The sequence below is a fragment of the Apteryx rowi genome, unplaced genomic scaffold, assembly GCF_003343035.1.
Source record: "Apteryx rowi isolate R43461 unplaced genomic scaffold, aptRow1 scaffold_254, whole genome shotgun sequence".
NCBI lineage: Eukaryota > Metazoa > Chordata > Aves > Apterygiformes > Apterygidae > Apteryx > Apteryx rowi.
In genome coordinates this window covers 977845-997542 of record NW_020448908.1, presented here as the reverse complement: position 1 = coordinate 997542, position 19698 = coordinate 977845, and the positions used below count along the sequence as shown (strand labels likewise).

Sequence of the window (19698 nt, the reverse complement as noted above, 5' to 3'; positions counted from 1 at the left end):
TCTCCGCACAGAGCTGCCATTATTGAAAGCAAGCTTTAACTGGAACAGAGCCGAAGAAGTCCTCGAGATGTCATCCAGCCCATCCACCTGTCCACGGCCCGACCAAATACTTCACCTACGACATTTCTGACAGTTGTTTGTCTTAACTGTTCTTAAAGATCTCCAGTTAAACTTTGCCTCAAGGCACTTCCTGCATTAGCTGTCTGAGCTTTATTAAAATCGACCTCATCTCCCTTTTGCAGACAAACAAGGAGGCACAGAGAGGGGAAGCGACTTCCACAGAATTACCCAAAAGGCCAGTGACGGTGCTGAGAACAGGACTGTGGTATCAAAGTCCACGTGCAGCGCTTGATCCTCTGCAAAATACCAACTTAGTACAAAATGAAACACTTGACAGTTTATCACCGAGTCCTGTTCAGTCTCCTTAAGTATCAAAGCAAGGCTCATATTTGAAACTCTGCCATTTCAAATTAGGCTTCGAGTGGATGCATGTACTACTGTAATGGATAGTCACTGGCAGACCTAACCACCGGGAGACCCTAAAGCTTGTTTAAAAACACAATCTGGAGCTCTTTTTGTTATCATAGATCAGAGCATGTGGAAAAACACACTTCCCCAGTGCTGATCAACAAGAACCACCGTCATGCAGTAACTCCTCCTTTTACCAACAGAGCCATGCTAAATGTATGAGCAGAGGACGCTCCTCTTTCCACACCTACCAAATCCATGCACTATCTGGGACACTTAATATTGCCTAGACTAAATATTGATGCTTGATGAAGATAGCTAATTTTGTATCAAGCTATAGAAATCTGGTATTTAAGCACTGAAAGAGCAGCCAAACACTGTACGAGGTATTTAAACAGCCCTGGAGATAAGGTTATGATAATGTGGAAGGGAAGTCTAAGGGAAAGGTAATTCATACATGATGCATTTCCCTTCTCTTGGGTTTTTGCTAATGTAACAACTGTAGAACTCTGCCAACAAGGTGAAGTTGTTTCCGATAAAATTCCAGTTTCCACATAACTGCTTTTTCATTAAGTCTTCTAGTAAGACTGATACTGCACGTTACACTTTCAATTTGCCAGAAATACAAAACCGTGCACAGATTCCCCAAGTCTATAATCCTCCAAATTGAATGAGCAGAGAAACAGTTTACTGAGCTTTAAAGGCTTCATTTCAAGCACACTTTTAAAACAAAAGCCTTATTCCTTTAAGCCATGTTAAGGCTCCACTGGGCAAGAGAGTCAGACATCACACTGAGGAGCTCCGTTTCCTCTCCGGCTTTGGGGAGTTTCTGAGGGGTACTAACAAGGCAACTCTTGGACTCATTCATCCTGAACTGAAGCTGTGTAAACACATCCAGTGCAATCAGCCTTATTTCAGAAAGATGACATTCAGAAAAGTCTGAAGACCAGAAAAAAACCCAAGTCCTATTTGTTTTATTAAATCATTGCTATTATTTTTTCATTACCCATAGAATGTAATTGCTTTGTTTTTGCAGAAAAGACAAGAAACACTTGTCTGAGACTCAAATTTTTATGAATATTTTTCTTGCTCATGAAGTATCAAAATCCTTGCATTGTAGTAAGGCAACATGGATGGCTAATGAAACTTCAAATGGTAACAGAAAAGTGCTTAATAAGGACATCAGAGATGGGGTAACTATCCTGTGATGTCTGCTGACTTGCAAATGCCTTATTCCTAGGAAAGCTAGGAGTAGTATCTTTAAGAGTGCAATAGAGTTCAAGTCCACTAGTGCAATCATTCTTCATGTATTTTCTCAATCATAAGAAGTTGTCAATATCATAAAATTTGTTTTTAAGAGAGTGATGTCTGAAGATTCTGCTTGAGGGAGATTTCTAGAGTCTTAATTCTGCACAGTAACTGGAACTTAATTTTCTGTTGCATCTTCCTTAGTAAAAAACAGTTACTATTTTCAAATATTTCCGAACAAACAACTCGGAAGCTAATGGCATCTTACTCGCATTATCGAAAGTGGAGCTGCCAAGTTCAGCAGCTCTCCCACAGACACTAAATAATCCTTCCCCCGAACACACAGTATCAAACTCTGCYTTCTTCACTCCATGTCAACAGGAGACAAATCAGCCAGCATATGGGCAATCCCATTGCATGTCACGCAAACTACCTTGTAATTTTGCTACCCAGGAATGTTACATTGCAGCACTGAACGCGCTCTCTTCCCGGCAGGAGAGGCCCATCTGTTCCTTCCTCTCCGAAACGGACCCGGACAGACGCTGTATCAGCCCAACTTCTCCTTCACCATATGCGCTGCTCCTTCACTACAAAGTTCTGCCCACGCAGCATTTAAACCTATGTATTAAAGCCTTCAATTGCAATAATGCTGTATGTTGTTAACATAATTAAACCTTCACAGCTACAAAACCACAGAAGATACATATAAAAAAAAGAGTTCGAAATGGCAGCTACATAACACAAAGCTTTCACTTCAAACCCCAAACCATGTCTGTTCCCTTGCCCTATAAATCTTTCCTTGCTTAAAATCCTACAGTCCAACAGACTTTATTTTAGTTAAATCGAGACCGTCCTCCCCCCTTCCCTGCCCCAGACAATTCACTTTTCAAAAAAAAAAAATAAAAGAGAATGACTCCATTCTAGGAAAATCTTGCTTCGGGGTCAGACTAAAGTGAAGTGTGAGGAGCAGCAGGAGTCAGAAAGCCAGGAACCGAACATCCTACGACTTCTCAGTCTGCAGGTATTTTCTCTGGGCTCTGGCAAGCTTGCTCTCTCAGTCGCCTTAACTCTGTGCATTGACTTAAAACCCATCAGTCTTTCGCTGTAACTTGAGCCGAGGCGCAGCTCATCGTGTCGGGCCCTGAAATTCCAGCGTGGCCACGTACCAGCAGCAACGTCAATTCTGCAGGAGCCCCAAGTGACCAGCAGTCAGAGGTGCACGTCCCCGGCAGCCTTACAAGTTACAGGGAAAGCAAAGCATTTCAGTAGGTCTACGAACAGATTAATAAAATTCCCCTTTCCCCAACAAAAGTGATGCTACAAACCTGACAACCTTCATCACGCACACTCAGGCTAATCTTGCTGAGTACCTGCCGCTCTCATTATGTTTGCGTATGAACAAGAGTTGTAACATTAAAGAGCTCAACTGCCCAGCACCAGCCAGGGCTCTGGTGACTACAGAGTGGTAGCTGACATCAGCAGATGTTTAAACCGCTGAATTTTAAATTACAATAGAGCAGTATTTCTTGACATCCTTGAAAAAGAGCATCTCCAACCCGATACGCAAGATTAAAATCATATTTACTTTTTTCAAGAGCTGAAGTGATGCCAGAGAAACTAGGTACACCCCAAGTTCTTTTACAAAAAGTAAAAGGAAATTATCGTGCTGAATACTATTCTTCTAACCAGACTTTCTTTCCAAGTCTTTTGTAGGAGTTCCTTCAAAGCATCCTCCTCAGAAACTCTGAGACCTCTCAAGGGGCCCAAGAGGCAGCCTCTGGCCAGGTAAGCAGGAAAGCAGGTTCCCAAGTTAAGGAATTCACGTTTCTGGTACTGAGCTAGAAGCTCCTTGCTCATATGGAGCGAAATGTTGCCCGGTGCTAGGCCTTCTATTCTACAGCAATTCTGATCATATTTTGAAGGAGGGAGAAGGAGATCCCAGGTCAGAAAGCTTCCTGGACACAAACAGGTGCTGAGGATACTGCACTAGCTCTGCAGTTCATTTAAATAGAGATTTCAAAGGGAAGCCAGATTTAAATGAAAACACTGTACTCACCCGGCCAAGATTTAAGTACTGCACAGAGCCAAAGTTAATTCTCTGTTTGTGTTAAATGCCATAAGCCAAAATAAAAGCAACACTGATGACTCTCCAATAACATCAGCGTAGCCAACGCAGCGCCCCCCCGCCAGCACCTCATCTAAAACCTAGATGCGGATTATGAACACACTCGGTTGCGCTCCACAGCATTCGATACGCAAGCCGTGCAGCGCCAGTTCGTGCGCTTACGCAACGCCAGCCGCAAACTCGGGATCAAAGCAGCAACTGAAATAACTACAGGCACATCGCAAGCAGCTCAGCTGCGTGCCAGGCGGCCCCGGCCGGCACCCCCCCACCTTCCCGCTCCCCGTGCTCCTTCCCAGCCAGCCCAGGGCCCTAATTAAGGAGCATAAACATCCCAGCGAGTTCATTCACATCCCTCCAATAGGAACTTGCACACAATTATAGGATATAATTGGGAAGCGGGATCACTGAACTTATAACCAGCTATTGTTACGAACCGAGAGGGGGGTTAGCGTTGCTTCCTCCAGGACACAGACAGTTATTCACCAACTCTAATTAATCATGAAGTCCTGAAATCCTCAACCTTTCAGCTAGAAACAATCTTTGCGCTGGTCACACTTTTTGTTGTTTTTTTTTAAACCACAGAATTTATGGACAGAGGCAATTCCTGTCAAATGCAATTCCTGAGAGAGAGAGATGTTAAAGTGCTTTGCCAAGTCACATATTTCTCTTGGTCTCATTACACACTGCATGTATTTCTCTGTATGGACCCAAGCAGTTCACAGACCTTTCGAGGCCTCCTACAAGAAGCCTGTCCAGACCTTCACCATAAAATGAAAGCAGCTATACCAGCATGCATACCTGAAATTTATTTTGCCCTATTTGCATAAACCATCATGAGCTGGGGATCAGAATTGTAGGGAGGGGGGAAAACATACAGGATATATAAATTGTCCGGTTGCTTATCTTGACTTACTGCACCAGGCGCCCCAAGGTTCAGCAAGATTTGCTCTGAATGAAACAATCTCCTCCTCCCTGAGCAAACACATCACACCAGATGAACCATCTTCACTTCCAGAACTCCCATTCACGTGCTGCTAATGCTAGTTAATCCCATCTCTGTGTTTTTTTTACATTCTATGACTACCTGCTTCTAGAAGAAAGGCCAAACAAGACAAAAAACTTTTCCAATTTTCACTGTAGCAGCAGCAAAATCTCATTCTCCTTTTCATCTAATCAAACACGCTGTTTGTCTTGACAAGATCTCTGCACAGAAATTCAGTTACCTTAACTTTGGGGAGAATTCTCTATATTTACTGCTCAACTGTTGGTTGAGCTGGGAATTTGTTCTTCTTCAAAGTGCTGCAAAGACAGAGCAGATCAGATAGTGCTCGAGTCTAAAGTGCTGGTTGGGCATGGGGGGGAGAAGTGAAAGAGCTTGCAAACATTTAAGTGATGGTGCATCTGTGAAGAAGCCCAAGAAACAAAAATGTGGTGAGAATATGGGAGCTGCGCATGCACGGAGRGTTGTTACCAAGTGGAGACTAAGTACTGAAATCCTACAACTGCGTGCGCTCCCAGGTCAKTGGACTGTTAAGAGAAAAGCCGAAGTAGATACTTCTTCACAGCCCAAAGTTTTCTTTGTTGCTGTTGTTGTTTTTTTAACATAAACAGTATATTCTTAAACAGCAATTTGTGTAGACTGTTTTTTTTTTTTTTTCACCCCTTGTCCCCTAATTCTGGGCTGTATCATAGTGCCGAGCACCATAAATCTCTTAACTACTCTTAATAAGCTCAAGTGAATTAGTTGAGGATATCTAGCCATTCGCAAGCATCRCAATAGCCCCAGCCACGAGTGCTGCACGCACTCAATAAAGCTGCCGCTTGGCAAGGTTCAAACAGACGCCCCCGCGAGATTATCGGGTGTCAGCTTCCATCTGGCATTTGTTAGAGCTGGGGGGGGGGAGCAGTTCTTATCAAATCTCTAAATAAAAAGAGCACTTCCACTTCATGTGGTAGCAACTGGAAAAATTTCTTTGTGTTTGAAGCTTTAAAAATATCTTGCCCTTGAGGTTGCCTAAGTCTGTTCGGTGCTTCAAGACCCCTTTCCCATACAAAGGTAATAAAACTAAGCTTATGGTTACAGAAATTCCCAGCACATAAAAATTACAGGAAGCTGTTGCTAAGTAATATTTCTACCTAAGTAAACATCACAAAACGTTTCCCACACACACCTCTGAACTTTGTTATTCAAACCTGCCTTGAAGATGTTCCTGGTCGCAGGATTTCTTCTGGCACCGGTCTCTTTAAAACCACTCAGTTCCATTTCACAGCAGTTTAAAAGCACTTCAGGCTGAGCAATGTTTTTGCAGGTGCTTTGCTGCGTTGCTCATGCTCGGAAACGCAAGCAAGCTACTGAAGCAACTCTTCAGGCCCTCACCTGTCCCCCGCCTGTCCCTTTGTTTTCCCTGAATGGGTCACAAGAAAATTAAGAGACAAGCTCGATTCTCCAGTCCTGCTTGCTATACAACCGTAAAAAAAGGACAAAAATCATTACTTTGACACTATACCTTCCTTTAGCACCTCCTTTGCATGCCAATTATACCAGACTGCCCCCCCTTCTGCCTACACCATTTTATCAGCTAGTTCTCCAGTTGGCCCAGGAGGTTTCAGATACCTTCTGCTTTCTTTTAATGGGGCTGTAACTTTGCAATAAATTCTAGATGTACTGACTGAGACACGCATCTTTTGTTTTTACTGCACAAAGCAAGACACAGTTCGAAGAAAGAGTGTATCTACAAGCCTGAAACAGCCAACAGCGTTAAATAATTCAAACTTCTGGCTGGCTGAAGTCCCAAGATCAAGAACAGCATCCTGCAACGGTTTCATTCTAGATGAATAGGAGAACTTGAATTTCATCCTATTCTCTAAGGAATTAAACTCATATTCCAGATATCCATCCTTACAATCCAGGAATGCAGCCTTTCAATATTCACAAGGGACTGTCTAATATTACAGACTGTTTCCCTGCACATTTTTATTTGGCCATTCCACTTTTCCTTCCTATTACCTTTCCCCACCTCCAGATGACTCAATATGCAACTAAAAGGCTGAAGAGCCTTTACAAAGAGGCCATCAAAAACATCAGGCTGCCTCAGAGTATGTACGTACAGAGAAGACTGACTGAAAAGAGAATTGGCAGGAAATCCTATTTTACAGGGAATTGTTTCTTCCTCAAGTGGAGTGACAGACATATAACATTTTTATTGCATAAAAAAAAAAAGTCATGTGGAAAAAAATGCAAAATACGAAAATCATGTTTGGCAGATCTAAACTGAGGTCTAGGACGTGGCATTTCCAGCATTTTTGTTGTCTGAATTCTTCAGCAAAGACACTCTCTGTACGAACATGTTGCACTGAACTAAGAACTGTATTTTTATGGTAATGAAAATGAGTATTTAAAAAAAAGCCTTATAAAAGTGTGAGCTGAAAGGGTACAAAACCTCCCAAACAGGCACAGCACTTAGCTGCCACAAACAGCATAAGGCTTGACCCAAATTCCAAACAGATTGCACATTGCCCCCCTCCCTTCTTACCCCAAATGTAAGATAATTTAAGTTGGCCTTAACTGAACGACTTGCTTTTCACACCTACACGAGTAATTTACAATTTAGAAAAAAAATAAAAGAAAACTTCAGTTGAGGAAATACATCCTGACCAATCTTAATCTATGCGATATCCACCTACACATCTCTGCACTCGAACACAGATTCCTCAATATTGCAGTTGTTGTTTCCAGTGTGCAGCTGCCCACAGTCCATTTCAGTTCCGCACAGCCCGTCTCATGCACAACCTTAGCTCTAACCTCAGTAAGAAAAATCCTTTACTTTGTCGTCTTGAACACGTTATCACTAAAAGAAAAATTTCTGGGCTAGAGTTATAGCTGCAAGTATGATTCAGAGACTTGGATGTGTGCCTCAAAGATAATTACATGCTGTAACCAAAAGTTAGTTACGGAGTTAACAGGGATATTTGGACCGATTAAAATAAAGAAATACCAGAGGAGCATCCTCAGGACGAGCGTGGCATCCCGACAGAGATGACATACATGAAGCGACTGTGGGGAGCAGGCACAGGAAGGACGGGGTTGTTGGGGACCCCACTCCGGTCCCCACCGCTACCCTCTCCCTCCCCAGCAGCACGAGGCTTTTCGGCGCTCGCCCGTCCCTCCGCCTTCCTCGTGCGCTTTCTCAAGCTTCCCGCTGACCCAAGTTTCTCCAGCGAGACTCGCAGCCTGCCGGGCTGGGAAAGTCTGGCACCTTTGACCTTTCTCTGTGAGCTGACACACATTCTGCAACATCAAAACAATCAGGATTTAAGTGTTCTGAGAGTCTTTTTTCCAATAGACAAAACAGCAAACAGYCACATTTGGCCAGTTGGTCTCAAGGCAGCAGTGCTATCTAGGCAGCCTTCGGGGTTTAGACAGCAACAACTTCCCGGCCAGCGAAGCAAAACAGCAAAAAGGAGATTCTGCACTAAGTGTTATGAATCAACTAAGGATACAAACATCAACTTTTGTAAAAAACAAACAAACAAAMCCAAAACAAACTTGCTCTTAGAAAGGTATGATGAAATCGCTACATTTCATCCCTGTATTGGTTAAAAGGGCTAAACTCAAGAGTGCAGGATACTTAAACCCAGCAAGCAGGGAGCCCACAGCACGCTCAACGAGACAGCGGTAGCTGCTGGAGATTCCCCGACAAACTGCAAAAACGCAGAGGGAAAGATGTCACRACATTAGTGCCCTCAGCACTGGGAACTGCTACGAGGCTCTTCAGGCAAGGGAAAGCCAAAGTACAACTCACACAAGCTTACGGTAATCTTGACAAAACAATTACACACGCTAAGAATACGTTAGGGCTGGCACAAGAACAAAGACGACAGTTCTTCCACTAACGGATTCACTAAATAAATGTCACTTAATCTCCACCATAGTTATTAGTGTGCACCTATGTTAAAAGTTTCACCACTTAATACTAATCAAAACCAGTTAAAATAAGTCATGAGGCATGCAGGCAGGTGTCACAAGGCAAAACATAACAAATTCCATCTCGGTGAGAACACCGACTACCAATAAAAGTACAAATCTTACCATTCAAAACAAAGACAAATTAGTAAAAATAAGACTTGTCGAGTGTGTGTTTTTGAAGATGCATATCGATTACAGCCAAAGTCTAAGAGCACTGCTTCTCTAAATCTTGTAAAAGGAAAAGAGAAAACCAAATGAAAGCTTTTGTATACTAATTCCAGTTGAATGATTTCAAAAGCAATCCAATGGGCGTGTTTAGCTTGGCTTTCTTAAGTAACTAAGCTAAGTTAGTGTGTGATAATGCATGGGTATCCTCCAAAAAATTCAGCTGAATTTGGATGAGAGGCTCAGGACCTGAGATTTCTGCCCCTCTGGTAAAATTTTACATTCATACATGTTTCATGGAAATAGGCAGTCATATGAAGGAGAGAAACCATACAATCCACCCACTGTAGCACAGCCACAGAAAGCCTGCAGGCATGAGACACTACGAAGGGTCTAGCCACAGAAGAAGTTTCAATTAGATCTCATTCCCTATTAAATAATAGAAAACACAAAACAAGAACGCATAAGAAACCAAGTTTCAGTGCCGATAACTGTACACCAGAAGAATTTAGAAATTAAAATGCTCTATAACCTTCCTTTTCATTTTAAGAAAGGCATACACATATGTTTGCAAGTTCATGCTCATACCCTCTTCTTCTGGCAATACAAAATAGCCACTTTCTTAAAAAGAAAGCCAGACAATTTGAGGTGAGTAGCAGCAGAGGGGAAACCACATTAATTTCATTAGTTTATGCATACTGCTAGGAACTTCTTCTCCAATTTGGCACTTAGCACTCAGAGGTGCCCTTTAAAGCTTGGCAAGAAATTCTCCCCAGCCCGCAAGTTTCCTAGTTTCATCTTAGGACACACTACTTCATTTGGATGCACTACCTCCAGAAAGCCAGACAACTCTAAATGTGTCAGTTCCACCTCAGTTGCTCCCCATCAGTCAGATATAACATAAATCAAGGTAAATATATATTAAAATTAAACTTAAGGTCAGATTTTTAGTTACAAGGTTAAAAAAACAAGCCTGGAAGAAATTAAAAGCAACTCGAATACCATTTAAGAATTGGAGTTCCAGGCTTACAATAGCACCAACCTTCCTGAACACACCTTCAGCTCTGAACCAAGACCCCAGCCTGAACGGCTGTTTACTTCACCCTCCCCACGACTCCTGCCACGGGCAATCCCTCTCCAAGTTCTCCTCTAGTGTTTCCCCCGTCCCTTTTCTTTGAGTCTGACTTGGCTTCCAGCTTCTTACTCTGTGCAAATATTGCTCACTCACTCACGTCTTGCGCCTTCTTTTTATGGAATGAAGATTTCAATAGAAAGGGAAACGCACCCTTCTGGAGTTGGGTGTATTCCATAAAGACTTTCCCCCGGCTCTGCTCTCTTTCAGCCTGMTACACACTTTCACTCAAACTGGACTTTTAAGCTTATACCAAAGCCTTGTCAGAGTTACTAGTACCACTTTAACTATTATATAAGATACTGGTTACACCCACAGTCTGTTAAGCTTGTGAGCTGTAGGCAGTCCCTAACTTTCTAGAGAAATCAAACACAAATGGTTTTGGATACAGTATTCACATAGGTGGAAGAACTGCTATAACAGCCTAATTCCAGAGGGCCTCCCCTTCCTTCTTGCCCTCACCCTCCTGCTGTCAATTGTGAGCTTTGCTTGAGGGGAGAAGGAATCTGTGTTTAAAAGGCAGCAGTTAATAGGTATAAATTAACCCTTCAATAGATCTGATAGGTTAAAAACAGACAACAAAACTATAATCAGCGTATTTCATTCTGCAGACCTACCTCTCTGGCAGCGATCATGGGTCCAGCAGCGTTCAATGAAAATGCCGTTTATTACAGTAGGCGGACAGTTGCTTTTCCCTTTCACAGTTCCTGGACACACGTCTCCACACTCTTCTTTGTCATCCTTGTTGGCAACGATGTAATTATCTTCGACAGAATCCAAAATCCTTGACCAGTCAATCGTGGACAAGTAACACAGTTCGTTGTTCTTCTCGATCCGCACAGCACCTCGAGTTATGTTCATCAGGTTATAGAGGCCAATCTCCTTCAAGTGAACCATCTCAAAAATGACTAGCGCATAGTTAAAAAATAGATGAGTTCCTCGAATCACAGTGAGGTTAGGGAAAAGTCCCTTTAAACTCTCTAGGCCATACACACGAAAAAGAAGCAAGTAGTCTGTAATCATAGTCAGTTTAGGAAAGCTGAGCTCACGGAAATCTTCAGGCTTGGTTTTAAACATCAGCAATATTTGCAAGTGGCCCTCAATCACAGTGCAGTTCTCAAGCATATTCAGCCGGGTCAGATTGTTGCGAATGTCCATGCTTCTGCAAACTGGAAGGCAAAGAACAATTATTATATTTTTAAGGTAATTGCTTTAGTTTTCTAGATACACATATTTTTCCAATCATACCACAGTATATAGCAATGTTCAGAATACACGGCTAGGCTCTTTTCAATAAAGCAGGCTGCAAGCGTTAGGAAACACACTGTTGGGAACGCTCCCTGATATATGATTACAAAATAAGACAGAGTATTTCACAATTTTTTTCTGCCATCTTGAGTTTCTGGGTATTACTTCTATCACGACTGGAGCTGTAACACCAGTCTTTAGATGTCACTTGGCATTCACAAAAGTAAGATGCGTCTATGCAACAGAGTGTTTTCTTTAGATAGTTGCCAGCGACACACCTACCTCATCTCAGATTGTGCAATTAATGCCAGTGGATTAGAGGGAGTAATTTAGAATGGTTGCAGGGAGGGGAAGATAGGAAATGGTAGTACTCCAGAAGAGAAGAAAAAACCCTGGAAATACACACATGAAAGAGTACAGCCTATACTCTTGCTCAGACTTTACTGACAGAAATAATTTACCGCATTAATAATTATTGCCCGAAGCATTCTTTTCAGATTAGAGGGGTTTTGTTACTATATTCTAAAGGCTGGAAACCTCCCTGCCTTAAATATTGAGGCAATTCATTGAGTAGAACCAACAACCCGGAGAAAGAACTGGCAAAGTGAACAATTCCATCCAGCGCAAATTAGAAAGTAAACAGAATAATATGAATCCAGACACCAGCAAAGCCAGGAACAGAAAGAAAAAAGCTTGGACTGGAAACAAGTGTTTATTCTAAACAYGGGTAAGAAGTCAAGAATGAAATCTAGAGCACTGGGCCTGTGCGACACCACGGAAGCCCCAGCCACAGCCCTTCAAACCAGACTTCAAAGAAGCCTCAAGCCGTAAGGGAATCCCTGCAGAAAGGGAAGCCTGGCTGGTGATCCGGGGGCACAGGACAAGACTAGGAAAGCTTGAACCAGAGAGAGAGAGGGGAGYCCCCCGGGAGCTGAAAGCACAACACCTTTCGTCTTGCGTCACTCTGTGTAAACTTCACTGACTACAAAATCACCGTATCACAGCTTCAAGAAATCATCCAGCAACCAAACCTTACAAAACTGATGTACAGACAGACGTTCGGTATTTACGATTATCTGACTCCTCACAGTTTTACACATACCATGCTGTGTGGTACAGAAATAAGTCGGATGCAAACGTCTTAATGATTATTCAAAAATTCACTTAACTGCAATAAAAAAAATAAATTTGGCAACACTAATACAGGATTCAGAGCAATGTTATTGCCCAACAGGATTTTTTGGCACTATATACAAGTCGTTTCATAAATTGCTTTCTGGAAGAAAAAGTTAATGCACACAGTGCATCGGAAAAAAAAAAAGTATTTTTCTTTTAAAGTGGCAAAGAAAATCTGATGACCAACTAGCAGTAACCTCTTTGCCCTGTGAAAAACTGCAACCAAAGTGGAAGTCAGCCAAAAAGCTGCCTTGCTGCACGTCCCAACCATGTGATAAAAAAAACGGGAGCACAACAAATGCAGTTAAAGAAGTTCTTTTAATATTTATTTTAAACAGTTAAGATAGGTATTACCAAGGAAGCAAGTGTATGACAGGGCAGACCCCATTACACAGGTCTTTCAGCAAGAGCTGAAAATTTCAAACCAGTTACCACATTTTGCTCAACAGTATCTAGGAAGACTGTTTGTGCCTCTTAACTTGAGAGCATGGTGGGCAGGGCAGAAGGCAAAGCCTCGAAGAAATTTGTTCATTGGAACAAGGCTCATTTTTTTCTAGTATCAATTAAAATCGGAACACATTTGTGTGTTACTCTGAATTTAACAAACTGCCTGGGCTGAGAAGCTATTAACTTCCCTATGACTTTGCTACAGCTTCTGACGAGGACAAGGATGGCACAACACTCGATCAAAAAGCAGCAATCAGTGGGAGCAGCATCACTGCTGATCAGCTGGTGACAAACTGAAAAACTTCAACAAACCTACAGAAGTTTTACAGAAGGAAAAAATAATTCCCGGTCATACGCAAACCAGGAAAGAGCAAAGGTAGGGAGACTTTCCCTCAAGTTATTTCTTACTGAAAGACTTGTGTGTCTCATCACATAGGAGACTCTTCTCTATTAAAGTCAAAAATCAAAAAAGAATTTGTACACATTATTAATTACAATTATCAAAACACATAAATAAAATCCTGCCTTTATGCCAATGGTTTCTTTGGGAAAGSAGAAACAACAGCAGGACAAATAAAACTCAACAAATATTGAAATTCAATGTACAAGTCACTGATGCAGCTAAAACTACCTGGTAATAGAAAATCCACCTTCCTGGTTCTTAATAACTGCTGAGTACCCAGGTAACATACAGCAAGCTAAGGTGCCACCCAGGACCAAGTGCTATACCACAGCATAAAGTACTATCTAGAGTAATTTGAATGTATACAGCTAACCTTAAGAAAACTGAAAACTAAAGAACAAAACAAAAAAAAACACAACTCAACTCTACAGAYGAATTACTTCCAAAAATAAAAGCTCTAGGCTTTTATTGCAGCTCAAAACCACAAGATGCATCTCTACACTAAGCACAACTATCCRAGTCTTTCATCATCTCAACTAGAAGTTCTCGACTGGCCACGAGCCGGCCCCCAACCCCCAGAGATCGCCCTGCTCTTCTGAGAGCTGAGCCCTCTGGAAGGAGGGGACACCAAAACCTTGAGGACCGGTGAAGAGAACTGCCAGGTTCGACACAGTGAAGATGCCGCCCTCCGCGTGCTGTGCTGTGGCTGCGCTACGGGCCGCGAGAACAGCCCCATCAGCCAGGAACGGAGCTGAGGGACCCAGTCCGAAGGAGGTTTCCTGGGTGGGAAGCTGCAGGCACCACAAGCGGGACACCAAGCACCAGAACAAGCTGTTATCCCATTTGGCCGAGAAAAGGATACATGTCCCAAAAGGCTTCTTGGAGAGCGTTCACCGCTTTTATCCAGCAACAAGCTGATCCTCTGCCTCCCCCGAGTTCACGGCACTCACCACTTTTCTAGATACTCAAAAGAAGCCAGATTACCGAACTGCTCATGAATCCGATCCGCATCGCTGCTGGCTTGCAAAGCTCACAAATGCAGCAAGTACTGCTGCTCCTGGTTCAATCGGCCAGAAAGTCGTTCAAAAATTTTCTTCCCTCTTCCAAAAACGCAAAAATCTAAGCGTCCATGCAGGGTATAAGCCTCCCTCACCTTCAGCTTCCCCTATCCCGAAATATATCCCCCCGCCGCAGTTCACAGAGAAGGTAGCCAAAGGCTACGACAGCCAAATGTTTTCACGAGGTGCGTTGAAGAACAGTTAGTTAAAACTGAACCTAAAAAAAGACAGGTGATGCTTGCGAGTAAGCAGCAAAGCATTTTGAAGAGTTAAATAATCAAATAAATCCACGGGAGCTGGAAGTACACATCCACAAGCTGTCAGTTCAGTTTGCCTTCTAGAACTATTTTTGTATTTTTGGCCAATTCTAAACTCTCAGAGAAAGCATTACTTGTAAGCAGCGCTGTCGGCGCCGGCCAGACAGGAGATTCCACACGCCCTGGCAAACAAGGAGCTGACCTTAGTTATTCAAACTTTGCTGCTTTTAAAGCCGAGCAATAGCAATGTAATAAACTGGTACATTGTCTGCTATGTTTAGGAAATTCCAATACTGGGAGCTACTGCACAAATCCTTTTAATGGAAAGTGCTCAAATGCTGCAATACTAGCATTGTATAGAAACGTGCGCAGCATTTAGAACAAATTAGAGGTTTGCTGCTGTAATAAACAGCTGAATAAAAGGCACAAACTACCATAACTGTAAATCTAAAAAATAAGATTAAAGGGATTTATCCAGATTTTTACATATCTGGAGAAAAATCACACTTAAGAATTATTTTTCATATTCCATTTTAGTTTAGCTTTTAAGTGATAAATATCACCACAGTATCTGAGTTTCTTTTTTACCACTTCAAGGACCAAGGAGATCAAGTTAGGAATATCTGATAAAATGTGCTTTTCTGTTGTAGGGATCTGAGTCGTTTCCTGCTTTTGAATTCTCTTCAGCAGTTTGCATCTTCTATTCATGCAGTAGCTGTTCAAGTCACCCCATAAATATACTGTTACCAAGACAACAAAAAGCAGTTTTAAGCAAAGTAATAAGTGTTTTTCCACAGCTTTGCTCAATAGTACTTCTTCTGCGGGGACAGGGGAATTATGTAGCGATTCAGTATGAAGGCTAGTCAGGTTTGGTCCAGAAGAAAGAGACCAAAGTTGAGAAGTCAATTTTAAGTAAGACAATCTGTTTTCAAAAATACAGAAAACAGCTTTCAGGAAAAGAAAAACCTCAGATTGATTCTCTAGTAGTAGGCCCCAAACTATTCCTGTTCAAAAGAGAGGCAAAATCTCCGCTAAACTTCACCAGGAGCAGGAATACAACGTTACACCGTCAGAGAGGAAACACTACATCCCTAGTTCCTGAGCTATTCAAAGTAACTTGGGAAAAACAAACAAACAAAACATTATAGACTTGTTTCATCAGACCCCCAAGAAAAAAGTTGCAAGGCATGCTTTTTAGAGCAAACGAACCAAAAAAACCAAAMCAAAACAAACAAAACAATCCAATCCAAGAGGCCAAGTCTCTTGAACAAACTAGTTTGGTAACAACCTTAAAGTACTGAATGAAGAAACTAGATCTGATGTCAGAGGTTACTTTTCAAGATACAGTCTAAGCGGGGGAATATCTGGAACTTAAGCCTTGTTTATAGTAAATTGCTTGGATACCAAACCTTAATGATTCGCTACTTCAAAGCTCTGGCTCTCTAACGGTCAAGAGCAGGAGGATACCGCAGCACCGCACACAAAGATCACAAACCATTCTAGATTTAAAAAAAAATGTTGAATTAGCCAGTGGTTAAGTGGTCACTGCCCACTTGAATAAATGAATTATTGAAGAAAAATGACACTCACTTTGATCAACTCAAAAGCTTTGTAATTCTATCTAATGCTGACTTTTAGAAGTGATATTAGGCAATTGGAAAAAGGGCTTTCAAGTGTTTTTGGGGATAACTGGATGTTACCGTGCCTCAGCAGTTAAGTGACAGGTTGGTAGAAGGGACAGTAAGGCAGTTTCCAGCCTACTGCAACACTAGTTTAGTGAACAGGAAAATATCTAATTGTGAAAAACTTATTTTTAAACTTCGATTTTCCACCTCAGCCATCTAGATCTGAGCAATGAAGCAAATTCGGATATGCATTTAAAAGTGAGTCTGTTTATAAACCTCTGGCCTGCTCAGATACCATCTCAGATGGCTGTTATCTTCCACTAGTCAAGAGATCGGTGCTGAACTAAGGGCAAACCTGTCGTGGAGACTGCTTTCTTTAATGCCAAAAGCATATGTACCCTCACAACCTAGCCTACAAAGCCCCACTGAATTCTGTGACTTCTCCTCAAACGTGGTTTGCTATACCATTAGGCTCCCCATGTTAAAATCAAAACAGTAACAGAAAAAATAAGATTTCTACTGCTATGTTTTCCATGCAAAGATAAAAGGCAGTGAAGTAAGAGCATCCCGGGACCATGGGAGATCAATTAGGGGAATGGAAGTCAGTACTAACAGACCTTAAGATCCTGCTTACTGCAAAGGGAGCAGGAACAGATTTGATATGTTGCCAATATCAACATAACTTATATTCCCCGAGACAGTCACCCCAAAATTGACCTCCAGAAAGCACATGGGTTTTACAAACTATTCACAGCGACAGTTAACGTACTGTACTTCTCTCTCAAACATCCAGAGGTCACGCTGGGATAGCCACCAGACAGACCCGTTGCCTAGTTTTGATACAGCCCTGCCCCGTTGCAGTTACTCTTTCTACTTTAAACTCCTGGGAGCAAAATCTCATTCTAGGCTGAGTCTCTCAACATTAAAAATTAATAAAGAGTTGAGATGGGAAAAGGGGCCACAGTTTCTTAATGAGTTTATGAGCACAAAAAAAAAAAAATCTGTATGAGACAGAAATCATAATTTAGAAGCAGATTATTTTAAAAGAACATTATCACAAGAGTAAGAAGTGGATTTTGTCCCAATTTGTCCCTAATTTAGGTACCTACATCTCAGCTAGAAGTTCGACTCCCACTGTCATCAACAGTCACTGGAAAACAAGTACAGTGACCAAACATAAGCGAATGGTTTAGGAGGGGAGGAATTGCCTCTAAACTCTTCTGACTATATTGATGAGTTCTCTACCAGCTACAAAAGGAGCCCAAAGTAATTTGCTCAATTGGTAGATGCCTAAAACTAGGTGAGGTAAATCCCACTCTAAACACCACAGCTAATGAATGACATGCACGAGTCACGTGTGAGATTTCATGAAGTTGCGCTGTGTTTACACAGTGGTAAAAAACAAAAAAGCTGTTTTTCCTCACAAAACAAGATACATGCATCTTCGTTTTGTGTGCATGTCAGCTCTCATTTTCTTAACCCCTGCTTTTACCCCTCTCAACAGCTTCTGAAGACGCCAACTAATTTCAGTCCAATGTAAACGGAGAGTTCTCACAYGTATCATGTTCCTAAGAGACTCACAGAAACTAGGGGTGGGAAAGGAAGAAAAATTCAGAGTCTCCATCAAGAAAAGCTTGAAGTGTGAACTCCAACCATCCATCCATCCAGCTTGCCTGCTGTCCCATCTGCATGCACAGCTCAAAATTGTTCATACTATTTGCTGCTTTTGCCTAGCCTCTTACGGGACACGAGAGGAACTATAGCATGGTCTAAAAGAAGCAAACGGAGGAGGAAGGCACAGGAAACGAACGCTACAGTTAGAGACTGGGGAATATTGTCCCTGGAGAGCAGCATTATCAGGGTGCGTGTTTGCGCAGAACGCAGGACACAAATCTCGAAGAAAGCAGACTTCATTAGTTCCGTTGCTCAGGGAACAACTTGTTTGCTTACGCAACTACTGTACATGCATTTACCCTTCAAGCCACTCTGATGTAGGCCTTCACATCAGCGTGTTGTTTTCGATCCACATGGTAGTGCAGTGGGATCTAAGCAGTCTCAGAAAATGGAGTAGAAAATGAAAGCTAAGTGCCTGAAAACCTTTTGAATTAGGGACCTCATATTCCAAACAAGCTGTAAAATACTTTGAGAAGTATTTGCACTACATGAACAACATAAAAACATTCCACCCCAGACTTTGCCACAGGCTTTGACATCTTGTGCATCACTCCTGTTTCTCCATCCATAAATTGTAAAGCATACTTTCCTACCACATGGTAAATGCAGCAAAGATTAAGCATTTACGGTCATAAACACACTTACCACCCAAAGAGCAGAATATGATAAAAGAAGATTGAATGTAGTAGTGATAATAGTGTTTTCAAATTTGGAGCCACTAGACTAGTTATTTTATACTTATTTATTAGTGCTATATGCCAATTATCTTCTACATTTCTCTGTTGGAGAGGGACAGGTTTGTACATGCTTGCCAGCTACAGCTTAACCTCCTAGATTAAAAACTTATCACTAGTCTTTTTCAAGTCTTCTAATGTAAAAGCATGCATGAAGAARAAATTGGGTATCTTTTAAATACGTAACTTGGTAGACTGGGGGGGGGGAAGCTGCCTGAAAGGCATGTCCTGCTTTATTCCCTCAATATTATACACATTTCAAGAGCCCACCATTGCAATGTCCGGGCTCTAACCTACTTGCTTGCTATTGCCTTTTCCAGTGGGAAAACTATCAGGTAGCAGCTATGGGATAGAGAGCTTCAGTGTCCAGTCCTCTTTAAATAAATATTTTCTTTTTGTTAAAAAAAAATAAAAAATAAAAATCTGTAAACATTATCCAAAATTCAAAACAGAAGCTAACCAGAACAATTYCTTAAGCAAGTTCATGCGACAAAACCTATCAAAACAGCTCACAAGGCTAATCTTAACCTCAGCCACGAATTTAACGAGTTTGCCGCCTCCAACACACGTTTCTATGTCCCTGTTTTGTAGGGACGTTTTCCAAGCCTTCGCTTCAACACGGATCCCCGCCGCCCGGCTTCTGCCCGCTTTGCTACCTGCGGGCTGGAAAGCCCCCCTAGGAGCAGGTGTGCGGCTGGTGACGAGACCTCCTAACTCGAAGCCTCGGGGCGCCGAGGAGCCTTTCTGCGACGGGGCTAGTTGCAAAGTGGCCCCGAGGAGGAGCGGCAGGGGACGGCGGGGACGTGCCCGTCCTCGCAGCCGAGCCCGGCTCCCGGCCCCCTCCTTCGTACAGCGCAGCCACCGGGCACCGATTGCAGGATTATTCCCTCCCCGTGCCCAGCGGTTTTAAAGCCCGGTTCAGCCGGAGGCTCAAAACGTGCCGGAGCAGTAAATACCACGGCAAAACGGGCA

General features: G+C 42.3%; 1 protein-coding gene across 1 annotated transcript in view; it reads right to left on the bottom strand.

The window, feature by feature from the left end:
- The window catches only part of INSR (insulin receptor), a 61520-nt gene that overhangs the window by 37888 nt on the left and 3934 nt on the right, over positions 1 to 19698 (bottom strand). Inside the window, exon 2 of the mRNA XM_026067108.1 lies at positions 10722 to 11273. Within this exon, the coding sequence (XP_025922893.1) occupies positions 10722 to 11262 (541 nt within the window). The 5' untranslated portion in view covers positions 11263 to 11273. The remainder of the gene's footprint in view (positions 1 to 10721; positions 11274 to 19698) is intronic.